This window comes from Poeciliopsis prolifica, unplaced genomic scaffold, assembly GCF_027474105.1.
Source record: "Poeciliopsis prolifica strain line A6 unplaced genomic scaffold, Auburn_PproV2 SCAFFOLD010, whole genome shotgun sequence".
In the NCBI taxonomy this organism is placed as follows: Eukaryota; Metazoa; Chordata; class Actinopteri; order Cyprinodontiformes; family Poeciliidae; genus Poeciliopsis; species Poeciliopsis prolifica.
The window spans coordinates 9,879,676-9,894,883 of record NW_026562385.1 but is presented as its reverse complement, the minus strand read 5'-3'; the positions used below and the strand labels follow the sequence as shown (position 1 = coordinate 9,894,883).

General features: G+C 39.6%; 1 protein-coding gene across 1 annotated transcript; it reads right to left on the bottom strand.

The window, feature by feature from the left end:
* Positions 1-173: 173 nt before the first annotated feature.
* triobpb (TRIO and F-actin binding protein b) lies at positions 174-15,208 on the bottom strand. The gene is made up of 12 exons (XM_055035555.1): positions 14,780-15,208; positions 10,531-10,587; positions 10,375-10,443; positions 10,186-10,275; positions 9,891-10,000; positions 8,196-8,640; positions 7,596-7,836; positions 6,346-6,457; positions 4,185-4,344; positions 3,752-3,853; positions 1,679-1,765; positions 174-1,474 (listed from the first exon to the last, which is right to left on the bottom strand). The coding sequence occupies exons 1-12, from the start codon at positions 14,783-14,785 to the stop codon at positions 1,313-1,315; spliced, it is 1,641 nt and encodes a 546-aa protein (XP_054891530.1). The 5' UTR covers positions 14,786-15,208; the 3' UTR covers positions 174-1,312.

The window sequence follows — 15,208 nt, the reverse complement described above, 5'->3', positions numbered from 1 at the left end:
AGTGGCAACTCGTTGCATTTGTACTCTTACTTGGAGAAGCATTTCCACAGCATGACGTTTCCACATTTCACCCTGAAGTCGGCGCGTTTCAGGGTCGTGTTTTATTTAGGCTCATCAGAACGAAGGCGGCTGAACGCAACACAAAACATTTTAGATTTTTATTTGCAAAAATACAGGGACAAAAAAGGTAGAATTTTTTTTCCTTTCACTTTACAATTTTGAAGTACTTTTTGCTCTAGGCTATACCATAAAATGCCAAGGAAATAAAAGAAAGTTGGGAAAAGGTGAACACTTTTGGAAGGCACTTTTTTAAAAAAAATTGCAACGCTTTCATGGATTTCTGTAGAAGCAACTTTATTGATTCCAAAACCGATCATGATTTACAAAAACCATGGAGGCTTTAAATAAGAAATTGCTTTCAAAAAGTAGGTAGTTGCTCTTTTCACAACAGTTCTTTTCAATAAGAAAAGCATATACATATTCATAAAAAATAATAATAAATGGCTCATTGATGCAACACCTGCTATTTGTTGCAGTGGTGGCACAAAGCAGAAAATGCTCATAAATGATAAACGGAGACAGAAAAGTTTGCGATTTCTCCACCATGGCTTATAAATATTTTGTGGAAATTAGATTACAGTCAACTTTTTTGTGTGGAGAAGCCTGAGTTTTCCTCAACAATCAAATCAAATTCTCCCATTTAGTCTGCCAGAGTTAGAAATTGCTTTTTTTTTTTTTCCCACATCAGAATCCCAATGTGTTCTCCAGAAACTCGCTTTTACAAACTAAACAGGAATAAAAATAACAGCAAATATGAAAAAGCTCTTGTTTCTTGAGAAAGTGCACCACCTTCGCAAAAACAGGAAAGAAAAAAAACAGTAAGAGTCTGACCTCTGCTTTCAAAATGAAGACGGTACAAACCATCTACAGAGGACGACTAAATATTCCAGTTGTAAGACCAAATGCACATCGATACAAGCTAGCACTCTCAAGAGCAAAACCAAAAGTGAAAAGTGCACTTTTAATTTTTTTTTCTTGAATGTTGTTTTTTTGAATACAAATTAAGGCCCAGTGTAATGAAGCCGACAAAACGACTCGTTGGCAAATCGGCTTGAAAGACGCGTTCGCGTTCCGACGCACGCCCGTAAAAGTCCCGCACGGGTATTTCCTTTGGATCCAGCCGCCCTGCAGGCTGAAAAACTAAAGTCTGGGAACAAAGAAAGGTTGAAGTATTAATGAAAACAAAAACAAAAGACTCTAAAGAGTTCCGTCCTTTGCCTGGATAACGGTCCGGCTCCAGCCCGGCGGCTAGTCAGTGGTCCAGGCTGTTGCCCAGCTTCTGCCCCTCCTGCAGGGCGGCCATGGCCAGCCTCAGGTGCTCCTTCAGACTCTGAATCTCGCGCTCCGTGCGGCCCTTCATCCCGTTCAGCTCTTCGTGCACCTCTGCATATTTCTCACAGGCCAGCTGCTTTTCCTGCACAACAATGAGCAGAGGAGAAAGAAATGGCGTCATCTTCAGAGAGGCCTCAGGCTGCGACAGCGAAGCATCAGATCCACAAAAAACAAAAAACAGAGCTGTGCTTTTTAAATTACAGGGTTCCTCTGTCTGAGCGGTTCGATGTCTGCGTCAAGTTTAACACTGTGGAGTATTTTTCAGAGGTAAATCAAGTGACAGTACCATGTTTAGAAACTGAAGCTCGTTCCTGAGACAGCTGATCTCCTTGTGCAGATACTCTATCTCGTTATCTTTCATTCTGAGGAGAATCTGGAAGACAGAAAGGATTATATTTATTTTTTTCTACAAACAACCCCTTCCCCCCCAAAAGAAACGGACAGGAAAAAACAGAACAGTTCTGGTTAGAAGTTTACAAAAATTAACCAGCATGAGTGTTATTAATTTAAAACCTGGATGTTCACATTTAAAGCACTTTTCTTTCTAAACAGTGTGGAACAAGTAGTTGTAGGGCTGAGCGATTCATCAATTTTATTGATGCTTTTTGAAAATGTCATTTTGGGAAAATTTGGAATTTCTCCGCTGAAGCACTTCTTATGTTTCCACAGTTCAAAGTGACGTCAGCACCCAGGGCGGCCATCTTTTTTGACAAGCGTGTTTACAGCTTCTGTGTATCTGGACTTTGAATTCAGGTCAATTCTATGATTAACAAAGAAAAGACGTCCTGATTAAGGCCAGGCAAAGATTAGTTATTTTTTTTCTTGACTAAAATGCAGTCATGATATTACAAGAATGCACTCATAGTAATACAAGCATAAAGTCATATGAAATAATATACGAATAAAGTCTTAATATTAGCAGAATACAGTCTTGATATTAGGAGAATGAAGTATGAAAACTCTAAGACAAAAACAACAAATTATCAAATGTTTTGTCTTACTAAAAAAAAATACTTCCACAATTTTAAGTTGTTCCAGTAAAATTGCATCTTTATTTCATAAATAACTTAAACTCCCATAGATGTACAACTCACACAACTAACAGTTGAAGTAAAATCTACTTTTGTGTCATTTCTCTTTTTAGAATCTGGAAGACAGAAAGGATTATATTTATTTTTTTTCTACAAACAACCCCTTCCCCCCCAAAAGAAACGGACAGGAAAAAACAGAACAGTTCTGGTTAGAAGTTTACAAAAATTAACCAGCATGAGTGTTATTAATTTAAAACCTGGATGTTCACATTTAAAGCACTTTTCTTTCTAAACAGTGTGGAACAAGTAGTTGTAGGGCTGAGCGATTCATCAATTTTATTGATGCTTTTTGAAAATGTCATTTTGGGAAAATTTGGAATTTCTCCGCTGAAGCACTTCTTATGTTTCCACAGTTCAAAGTGACGTCAGCACACCCAGGGCGGCCATCTTTTTTGACAAGCGTGTTTTACAGCTTCTGTGTATCTGGACTTTGAATTCAGGTCAATTCTATGATTAACAAAGAAAAGACGTCCTGATTAAGGCCAGGCAAAGATTAGTTATTTTTTTCTTGACTAAAATGCAGTCATGATATTACAAGAATGCACTCATAGTAATACAAGCATAAAGTCATATGAAATAATATACGAATAAAGTCTTAATATTAGCAGAATACAGTCTTGATATTAGGAGAATGAAGTATGAAAACTCTAAGACAAAAACAACAAATTATCAAATGTTTGTCTTACTAAAAAAAAAATACTTCCACAATTTTAAGTTGTTCCAGTAAAATTGCATCTTTATTTCATAAAATAACTTAAACTCCCATAGATGTACAACTCACACAACTAACAGTTGAAGTAAAATCTACTTTTGTGTCATTTCTCTTTTTAGAAAGGAAAGTGAGAGGGAAAATAGATTCAGTTTTTTAAAGCTTTTTCACCCAGCTGTAGCTAATTGTATCAAATTTTTCTCTGTCTTATACAAACTGTCTCTCTGACAAAGAACGACAAAAAAAAAAAAAAAAAAAATTGTTTGGGAGGAAAGAAGCGAAGCTCAATCCAACACAGATGCTGGAGAGTAAAACAAAACGAATAGGGACTGGTCAGGGAAGACGATTCAAAACTCCTTTTAGAGCAACTTAAAGCCACACAGAAAGCCCCGTCTGTGACGTTCACCCACAAAACGCAAAGCTAAAGCAGAAGCGTTTGCAAGGCGTTTGAAAGGTTTGCGCATTTTCACACCTGCAGACCACATGAAGAGTTTGACTGGAAGTGTGAGGGGGATGCACACAGAAAGCAGTCCACTTTCAGTTTCCAAAACAACAGTACCTGCAGCTCGCAGGACGTCTTGTCTTTGTCGTCCTCCGAGCCTCTGTCTGGGAGGGCGGATCGCGTTCGGCTCATTTCGTCCGTCAAGCGGCCCTTTAACTCCTGAAGAAAACGCCCGGTCAGGTTTTCAACACAAACATGTAAGACATTTTAAAGGACGGAAGTTTAGATACGTCAATTTAAGACTTTTTACGAATCCGAAGGACATCCTCAAAGTAGACAGAATGAAACAGTTTGAAAACCATGTATCATACATGGTATGAACTATTCCATAAAAAACAGATTTGTTCAAGTAGCATGACCATTATTGCATCACATTGCTCCGTGCTAGAAGTTTTCCTCTTTGCGTTTCGGCTTTTCACAAATGAAGGGTCGGCTATTTTCAGCGTCGCTGTACGGCTGATCGCTTTCGCACGCCGAGCTGCTCACTCACCACGTTTTCTTTCTTCAGCTGCTCCATGTCTCTCTCTCTGTGACTGACTTCCCTTTCTCTCTCGGCGTTTCTCTGCTCCGCTTTGTTCAGCTCCAGACACTTCTGAGAGTAGCGCTCCGACAGACCGGCCAGCTCTCTCTGCAAGGCCAGCGTCTCGGCCCTGCAGCGGCGAGGAAGAGGAATTTAAAAAAAAAAAAATTTGAAAATGTAAAGCTACTCATCTAGTATACACATGGGAAACATAACGTTTTATTAAGTAAGACGTTATGTTTAAATATGAGCCAAAATCCTGCTTTCTGAGAGACTCCACTAAACCCATCAATGAGTAAAGTGTAACCCATGTGACCGACATGACCCAATCACCTTCCCTTTAAGCCCATCCCTTTAAGTTCATTGTCATGTGTGTTTCCGGGTTGGCTGCTGCTCACTGTTGGTTGTCGCGTCCGTTGTTGATAAAACAACTTGAAGTTATAAATCGACTCATCACTCATTTAATCTAAACTCAACTTTGAAGATTTCTGGTGAGTTGTTAAATACGATCTGACTTGACGTATTGTATCTGCAATAATAGCGCCGCTAACATTCCCTCCCATTGCAATATTCGCCCATTAACAGCTGGAACACCTTCCTGAATTGAACAAGTTACCATTGCATCCACCTCCTCAGACAATCCGTTACTCGACGGTGAGTAAATAACAGTCATTTACAGTAGGCCGTTACTTTTGCTACGCTCCGCCAATTAGCATTAGCTACCAACTCGACAATCAGTGGCCACATCATTTAGTCTATTTATGAATTATTTACTTAATGACAAGTCACACTGTTTCAGCCAAATTAAAGACTACCCCTTTAATACTTAAAGGTTTCCCTTTTAACTTTAGATTTGATTATTTTTCATAATTTCTTTGTTGGTGTTGTTTTCTATGCTGGTGCAGCAATGAAGTCTGGTATCCAACATGATTTGTTGTAGCTACTTTGATCAATCACATTTTTAAATTGATTGATTTTGATTCAATATTAGTTGTTTGCAATGACTGCTAATTATGTCAATTAAGAAACTTTGAACTTGAATTATGAAGTGCACTTTTTAAAAGGATTTTTTCCTTATTATAATGAAATTGTCAAAACATAGCAAGTATGTATTTGTTTTATATAAATATAAAATTTATATATGAACTTAATGTGTGTTTGCTGGCCTTTTAGGTAAGTTTTTTTTTTATTCTTCCGGATCCCTTCACGGATACATTGGATGACGGAAGATGGCGAGCTACCCACCCACCATCTGGTGGTAGGAAACAGAACTACACTTTCCATATAGGAACTGAACAGACTCTAAGGAGTATTAAAAAGGGAAAATAACTATTCTCCCTTCATTTTTGGACCTCTTGAGGACTCTATTAGGTTTTGAAGTGTCACTGACAAGTGTTTTGTTTGTTTTCTATTTTCCTGTTTTTTTGAGAACTTTATTTATTTATTTTTGTTGTTTTGGTATTATTATTATTATTATTATTATTACTATTATTATTATTATTGCCACAGCAATAAATAGCAGTATTAACAAACCTTTTTTTGGCATCAATTGTATTAATTATTCACCCAATCATGACTCCATGTCGTACCTACTTCTGATCTACAAACTGGTTAACACTATACCTTGCAGTCAGATCTGCGCATCAAAAGAAAGCGTTACAAAAGAGCAGCAACACTCTTTCTCTGTCCCACAAGCATTTCCTGTATTAGACGTAAAGCTTCTTTGCATCTTGCACCCAATAACCTCAAAAGAGGAAGAGCCTGCACAAGCTGAAAATGGCCAGCAGTTACAACAGATTAGCTGTAAAAATGCAGAAACCGCTACTGAACGCTCTTCATGAAGACAGTTAGGAGAAACTCATCCATGACCAAATGTTTCTGCATTCCTTTGGAGCCCAGCAGCGTCCAGCGGCTGTTTCACTAATCGATTTCTTTAAAACGAGAAGGGAGAGTCACGCTCGCCACCAATTCAGCCCCCAAAGCACAACTACCAAAAACTGCAACTGGATATTTTTCCAGATAGATTCATGATCTCGTTCTGCAGAAATTAGACATAACAAAAACTATTATTTTTATAGTGGAAAAATGGGTGTTAATGTTCTGCTGGCCGGAGTTAATTCAAGTGTCTTACTGTTGTTGAGTCTGCAGAGTGAGGGAGTCCAACTTCCCGCTGCTCAGCCTCCTGACCTTCTCCACCTCTCTCTCCAGCTCCTCTTTGTGTTTCTTCTTCAAAGCCTCCATCACTGAAACACAAATACAGACTCAACATTCGCTAGAACGCCACATGACAGAGACCTTTTGTCATGAGCTAGAGCAACACTGACCAAATCTTTCACCATGATTTAGACTCAACAGTTTGAGGCTAGTGATCTTACATGGCTTTATTTTAAACAGAAATGTTGCATGCTTTCCTCTGAGACATTTTACTCGTATTTTTATGCTCTTGCTTTCTGCTGTAGATGTCGTTTCAGCCTGCAAAGTGTCTCATGTCCAGAGCCTTGAAAACCTTTTCAAGCCTCTTGAGCGTTTTCACGTCACTTTACAACTACTAACTTTATTGTGTTTTAATGGGATGCTCTTTTCTTGGAGACCAAGTCCAATTTTTTCAAACTTTTCATTTTCACGACGTCTGAATCAATTACAAGACTGCCAAGGAGGGAATTTAGCTGTGTTGGGGAAGGGATGCATGTAAAAGTTGGAAACGGATAGTAGCTTTACAAATAAATCCAAAATGCGTTGATTAACATTTGCATTTAACTCTCTTCTTCTTTGAAAGTCCAAAATAATAAATCTACCACGTGTCTGCAAAGGTCAGGGAGTTAGCTGATAACAATGTTAGGAATATGTTAAAGATAGAAATAAGCAAATGTTTAATTTCCATTTTAAATAGCAATTTATTTCTTTTTTTGCCAAAAATGCAATAACATTACATCCCTTTTGTGTATGCTTGATGAGTTATAGATTCCTTACTAATTAATAAATTGATAGTTGAAAGTGTTCCAATTGGAAATTTTGGTTTTTACAGTTTGACCCAGATGAAGATAAAATATATGCCACTTAAGGAGTTTAAAGTGGAACATTCTTTCCACATTAATTGCAAAATATGTACATTTTGTACAGTTTTGCCTTAATTACTGCTCTGAATGTGTATTTTTTGAGTCTGTATGCTCTAGTTGACGATTCATTGATTACTAAATTAGTTGGCGCTTATTTCAATAATCGCAATTAATCCAATTAAATGTTACAATCTCTACCTGACTGTGATGACCAGTTGATCGTTGTGATTTAACTATCATCTAAATAAACCTTTAAAACAGTCAGAGCCCGTAGTGAACATGGCAGCGTCCTCTTGGAAGCGTCCTGACCGAGCGAGGGACTGACCTCGCGCCGTGTCCCGAGTCCCCTCCAGCAGCAGCCGCTCCTTCTCCGTCTCCAGCTCCCTCATCTGGCGGTCATGCTGCCTCTGCAGCTCCTCCAGTGCGTGTCTGTGAGCGCGCTCCATGGCCGCCAGGCTGCGGCTGCACGCCGCCTCAGGGCCGCAGTCGCCGCGCACACTTCCTCCCTTTCCCCCATCCCGTCCCCCCTGTTGAAATTTCTCCAGCTGATGCCTCAGTGACGCCACCTGAGAGAGATGAAAACGGAGGTAAAGCCAGCTGATTTGACAGCAGATGGATGCATAAAAATATATATATATTCACGCCAAGGAGCACATCACAACACGCAAAAACAGAGCAGACTGGCTTTCAGAAGCATCTTCCACATCAGTACATTAATACTCCTGAGACCAATCATAAATTAATGTATTTGAACATCGACACACTAATCAAGTTGGAAAATACTCCTGAAAGTAACATAAAAGTCAGAAAGTTGTACAAAGCATAAAACGGTTGAAAAAGAATCGCTTTACTTCATCGACGCAGATGAAGGATTAATTTGCATTTTAGTATCTTTGCAAATTACAGAATCATCTCCACACACTACCTCCCTCTGCAGCGCCTCATTGGCCGACTGGCTAGACGTCCGCGATCCCAGAGATGACAAGGAGCTCATGTCCTTTAGCGGCATTCGCTCCAACTCGGACCACTTTCTCTCAATCTCGTCATCCAGGTGGGGCTTCTGGTTCGATCCCACCCCTGAGCCCTTCCGCGACAGAACGGCTTCCCATTGGCTGCTCATGCTCCTCTCCTCCTGCCATTGGCTGTGCTCTCGGCCCTGCCCCTCCCCTGCTTCCCGCTGACTGGATGGGAGCAGGGCGGAGGAGGAGGCGGGAACAGGAGACAGTTCTACGTAGTCGAACCTTCGCTCGGCGGGATGGGCCGAGCTCGGGGTCTCGGACTGGGAGTCGGCGTGGCGCGATGAGGGGCGGCGAGAAGACGGCGGGAAGCATTTATGGGAGTTCTCCTTGTCGCTGTTGTTGTCGGGTAATCTAATAAAAAACAAATGACAGAACTAAGAACTAAGCCTTTGATTTTTTTTAAAATTTGAATATTAAATTTTTAGAATAAGGTTGATTGCAAAACACATATACAACAAGCATAATGCTAGGCATCGGTTTTCATGCCCCTTCAATCTTGCATTTGTGCTAATGAGTCAATAACTTATATCAGGTGTCAAACTCAAAGCGCAGGGGTCAAATCTGGCCCGCTGTAGCTTTTTTATGTGACCCTCTAGACCCCAAATTACATCAATAATTTCCTCCAATTTTTCGCAAATCTGCAAAATTCACACAAAATCAGCAGATCCCCACATTTTTTTTTACTACAGTTTTCTCAACATTGGCCAGAAACATTGAGTTTACATTACTGCTGCCTCAGCCTAACTGGATGTCAAGTTACAGTCCAGGCCCGATACAGCGATTGATAAAACTTCACACTTATCATACTATTAGCTCAAATATCGGAAGATTTCCTTACAAATATTTCTAATTTAGAGCTACAAAATCTGTCACTACATCCTGGATGGACTGATCAGCATGAATAGATTAATATTATTTAATTTTAAGAAACACTTATTGAATCCTGAAACAACCAGCTATTGATTGATATTTTAAGTTTCATCGATTTTATCAATGCATTCTGACACAACCGGCCCTTTAAGAACATTGAGATTTTTTATTTGGCCCAAAATTAAAATTTGTTTGATACCTCCGACATATAGAATCAACTTTTGCTGCTATTTCAGCAGCAAGTCTTCTTGGTTATAACATTTTTGCCTGAACCTTTTTGAAAATAACTCAGTCTGACAGGATAGAGAGGATTAATTGTGGAGTTGGACTCAGTTCAGTTGGATTTAGGCCATAACACATGAATATGCATGCAAATGTACATTTAGATTCAGTTGCTGTTTACTAAGTTTTTATCCATCTCTAACAAGTTTTATGACTGTTCTGCCTTTAGATACATCCATTTCACATTTAAACACTGCATCACCTCACAAAAGCGAACAAAACTTTGTACAACTTTGTCTTAAAGCTAGCTCTCCTCTTACCCGAATTCCCCAAAGGTCATAATTGCTTACTGCACAAAATGTACTGGTCAATTCGGCCATGTTGCCCATTCGTAGCCTTATTTTATCTCTTCTGACTTACTGCATCCTTTTGAAATATTAGAAATGATGACCACAAACCAAAGTTGAAACAAATGAGATGTCGTATTCACCGGATCTGCTTGAACTTACTGCGTGAGGTCAGGAGAGCTGCTCGGCCGGATAGATTTCTTTAAAACTTCGATCCAGTTCCGTCTGATCCCGGCCGTCATGGCCGACAGAGTGAAAACAGCCTCGCGAGTCTGCGGCACGACAGGGACGAGAAGTAAACGATGCGGGTGAGATGGAGACGACAAGCAGGACAAGAGGTGCAATGTAGAAAACGGAAGAAAGATGTGGTTAAAGTTGATGAGGACAGTTTGAAGAGGAAGAAGAAAACAGTAGCATGCTGTCTTAAAGAGTGCTTGACCACCGACAAGATTTTTACCTGAATCTGAAAGCCATAGTTCTTCTCCACGTTGAACTCGGACACCTTCAGGCAAGATTTCAGGTCAATTTCTCCATCCAGGTCGTCTTTCTGTGCAGGGAAACAAGTCGCTTTGTCAAACCAAAGCCACATTTATTTCCTCCAACATGCTAACTGCTAACATTTTTGACTAAGAACAATAGGACATGCCTCCTCTGCAGTCGAGTCTCTGTAATATTTCAGCCCAGCGTCTGTCAAAACAAACCAGTGCTTCTTCCACTAAGGACAGAAAAAGTAAACCAAGTTAAAAAAAAAAAAAAAGAGCAAGAAAAGAAAAATAAAGTGAGACTAGGAGGGCTATCTCACCTCTCCGCAGTCGTCCAGTTTTGACATCCATCCCTTTTTGAAGTTCAAGAGGTCGGGCTGCAAACAGGAGGGCGGAGCGTCAGTTACGTTACCCTTCATTTGAACGCAGCAGTTTACAGGAAGGAAACACGGACGCCTTTGTGTGTCAGCGCCATTCATGTGATCAGCCGCGCATTGAAAGAGCAAGTCAGCGTAGATTTCACACGTAAGGAAACAAAAAGGGAATAGAAGAAAGAGAGAGGATGACACAAAGAAAAACACAAGCCCATGTCAAAGGATGGTGCATGCTCTATGCGTCCACACCTCCGCAGGTTTACCCCATTATTGTTGTAAAATATAATAGCGTGCCACGCTGCAGACTTATGCAGCCACAAAGGACGCCAGCTAGTTTCCAGGAGAGGAGATCACCTTTTAATCAGAAATAGTCCCTGTCCAACTGTCCCTTTAGCACTTAACATGGTAGTAAAAACAGCGTGCACTGTAATCAGACACGCACACACACACTGCTCCACTTGAGTGGTTGCACGTCAGCGTGTTGTTTACTAAACACACTGCTGCTCCGCTGCAGCGCGCCGCAGCAGCCTCAGCTTTTACTTTCCACCCCCAAAGCGCAGGACGAGAAAACGTGTGCAGGAGGCCTCAGAGCAGCGATGGTCCCAGATTGAGATTAGGTAACATCCATTCATCGTGCTCCTTATCGCTCTCAAACATTCCTCAGTTCAAATCTAATCGGATTACTCACGCCGTTTTCTGCAGAGCTTACACTCCTGGCTCTCTGCTTATCTTGTTACACTTCGACTCATTTTTAGTCACTTTAGTCTCCTGTTTTGTTCGATTTGTTTGGCCTTCTGCTGTTACCCCCTCTGCGCCTCGCACAGGTATTCACAAACCTCAGACTTTTAAAGCACTTTTTTAACTTTAGTGTATTTATTTGGCCCAAAAGAAAGAAGTGCAGATTAATAAAGTGGAAATGTTATAATACATGGATTTCACATGAATAACAATTGGATTCTATAATTACTTTGAATTCAGCCTCTTTTACTCCAATACCCAAAATAAAAACCAGCACAACTTTCAAAAGTCATCAAGCCAAAATCTGCTCAGATGAGACTAAAACTACATTTATTGATCGACAAATACTAGTAGTGGAGAAAAACTAACAATGCACATAAACATTGTTATCACCGCAATGAAACGACACAGTTAAAATGATCAAGTCAAACTAAGGATCTGTGATCAGACAGATACTCTGCATGATAACTTTAAGGTCAGATATGATTAAGAAAAAGAACTTTAGATGTGTAAAGCTAATTAACAAAAACATATCCCAAAAGACTGTCTTAGTTCTAAAGAGTATTGAAAAGAAGAATATTCATCAGACCAGACCTCTTCAATCATTAAGTCTTTAGTCAGTTGACTAAAAGGAATCAGAGTAACAAGATCTGGATACAAGTTTATGCTTTACATTCTTAGCATTTTAGCCTGTCGCAATAAGTTAGTTAATCACATAGTAAATTAAAACAAAATTATTTCCATTTCCATGATTTATTTTTTTTTCTTTCTACCAAAAACTGGATGACAAAAGTCTTCAATCTGGCACATTAGTCTCAGTTTTGTTTACGAAGACTTCATAATTCATTTTCTTTGTCGTTTCTGTTGTTCCGTTTATTTATTTTGGATATTTAAAATATTTTCCAGTTCAAGTGTTAAATGTTCACTAGACCTTTGAAATTGCATTCCAGCATTATTACGCAAAAAATAGTCTCAAAACAACCGCAATATAAATTATTACAAAAACTTCTGGGACAATTTATCATACGGAAAGATTGGTTATCGTCACAGGCCTATTTACTGGTTAAATAATAATAATAAAATTAAAAAAAACAGTTCACTATTTTGCTTTGGTTTGTGTTAGTTTAATTAAAGAACGCGTACGCCAATGTTTGTAGCTGTATTGTGGCAAAATGTGAAAACGTAAGGCACTAACTTCTGAGTTTTATCATCTGTGAATCAGATTTCTTGTTCATAATTCCTTTTACTATTCCTACACATTACAGCACCACCTTGCCAACTGATTTTCTTTCATTCAACAAATTTTACCACTTGACTGCAAACAGCAGAACAAATACAACGATTTCTTCATTATCATATGCTGTGGTAATATTTGTGAACTTTTTAGACAACTCCTACACTCTGAGTGAGCCACAATGGCAGCAAAACGGCTGCAGGGCAAAAAATGCTAAAGGAAACTTGAGCTACACAAACTAAAATGTTTTTGTGCGCATTCTCTCTCTCTCAGCAATAAAGTGAAACTACCAACAGGTGCGACTCATGACGTGCCAACGCTCATCATAAATTTATTTCACGACCAGTCCACACTTGCCTATATGCCGAGTCAGGAAGCAGATGGAGGAGGAAGCATATTTTAGGAATAACCCCAGTGCTTCCAGTGGTCATGTGCATGCAGGTTCTGCTCACATAGGAGGAAAACGGGTCGGAAACATAACTCCAGCTTACAGAGACGTCATGCACTCTTCCTGACCCCTCTATCCTGTCACTATAAAGGAGTATTGTTTCGGTCACTTTGTCCTGAAGGCTCGGCTAAATAGGTTACCTCTGCGCACAATGAGAACAGGAGGATCCAAATGAACGCTCATTGTGATGACAGTTCCTGGATTACTGCAGTTTATCCGGACAGCCAATACATCTTGATAACTGTTTTTTTTTAAAAAAGCAGCTTATCGGGTTCATATGACTGTGTGGAAAACGTAATAGTAATAGTGAAACAACAGATCATCATAACAATCATTCTGGATTTCACTAAATTGTTATGTTGGTCTGCTGTTTTTACATGATTCCTGTCATGTTTTACTTCCAGGTCAATTTGCCCCTTTGCTAATTCACAACCAAGCAAGTTTGTCGCTTATTAATGTAATTTAATAGTATATTTTCTAAAAATGTCATTTTTTCTGGGGGTTTGCTGTTTCTGTTGTTTTTGTCTATCAACTTTGGATACTGAAAATGTCTTCCAGTTCCAGTGTTAAACATTCATTAGAATTTAAACTTTATTGATCTTTAATGATTATGTGTTTTTTGCATTATTATGCCATTGTCATTCTATTACTTGGGAACAAAACAACATTATTATAATTTATCGCAATAACTTTAGTGGCAATTCATCGTTCAGCAAAATCAAAATGTATTATTGTGAGAGGCGCCTGTTTAGGGTGGCTGATGATAAGTGTGATGTTTTACTGTCAAATTTTTATACTTGCTGCGACTTGCCAAAGTTGGGAACACATTCCATAAACTGTATTTTCCAAACAAGTATAAAGCTAAACGAAGGTGGGATTTATTTCAAATCACAAAAAAGTTATTCTCCTGTTTCTACAAGACCAAAATGATATATTCACTTCATAATGATTATACTGTCAGAAATTGAAATAGACTTATTTACGGAATTTAAATATGCAGCCGCCATGTTGGATTTCGTGTTCAGGGCTGCAAAGGAACATCTGGGAATTGGGAATATGTTTCTGATGAGTATTCAGATTTGAGTCACTCCTTTGAAATGGTTGTGATCTATGTCAATGCTAATTTACCGACAAATATTCGATTTCAAAGATACTGTTAGCTTCTTATATAAGTTCTTGATTTGATTTTGACCCACAAGACTGTTCATACTCTTACTGGCGTGTCTATCTTAAACGATCCGCGGCAGACGGCTTCATTTCGTACACGAAGTTGTTGAGTTCGTAACGCTCAAAGCTATAGCGGTACGAAACGGCGAAGGGACGAAGTGCCCACCGCCCACTCCTAAAGGCCAGAGGAAAACACGGAGCATGTGTCACAGCTGGTCGTGAATCCTGTCAGACTGTGCGTGCTGACGGCTAATGAAACGTCCTGCTACTCTACTGTAAACAAACGGACGGTAAATAAAGGCAAAAGAAACCTAAAAGTATTTCGCCCCACGCCACTCAAACTGAGCCGTAAGAAAACATAAAACAAATAATAAAAAAAACAGTTCGATAAACTTTGAACACACCCCTTTGCGTTAAACCAACGCTTAACAGAAACAGCAGCTAGCTACAAGAAGCTAAACGAGCACCAACGGTTTATAAAAGTTAGCTAAACACGGCTAACGTCACAGCAAACGTTTATTTCATTTATATTAATTCAGGAAGGAAAGATAGACAGCAAAACACAAACTGCTTTAAGCACAGCCTCGTTTTAGGAGCTTACAACTTACCGTCATGATGACAGGATCCAGAAAGTTTAAAAAAATAAATAAAAATAAAAGCGGAAATGTGTTTAATCCTCACGAGAAAAACTTTCTTTTCTCGTCTCAGCTAAGCGTCTCGTGCAGAGAGCTCCTTACTGCCTCGCGCACGTTAGGCAAATTCAGATAATACCCCGCCATTCATCCACATTTCTAACTCCGGCCAAAGTGCCGTAATCTTCTCAAGACGGTACCGGCCGCGGTCTGAGAGAAAGTTGCGAATTTGTCCCGCTAAATGTGGACGAAACGCTCCAGCCCAGATGGAACCATGTCTAAAGTTTCTGGTACGCGGGGGGAAGAGATCCTGCCTTCTGCTCAATGCGTCGTTACTCGCTGCTCTCTGTCTCTGCCCTGTCTGCCACTTCCTGGGCGGATCCGCAATGCTCGTTTAAGAAAACA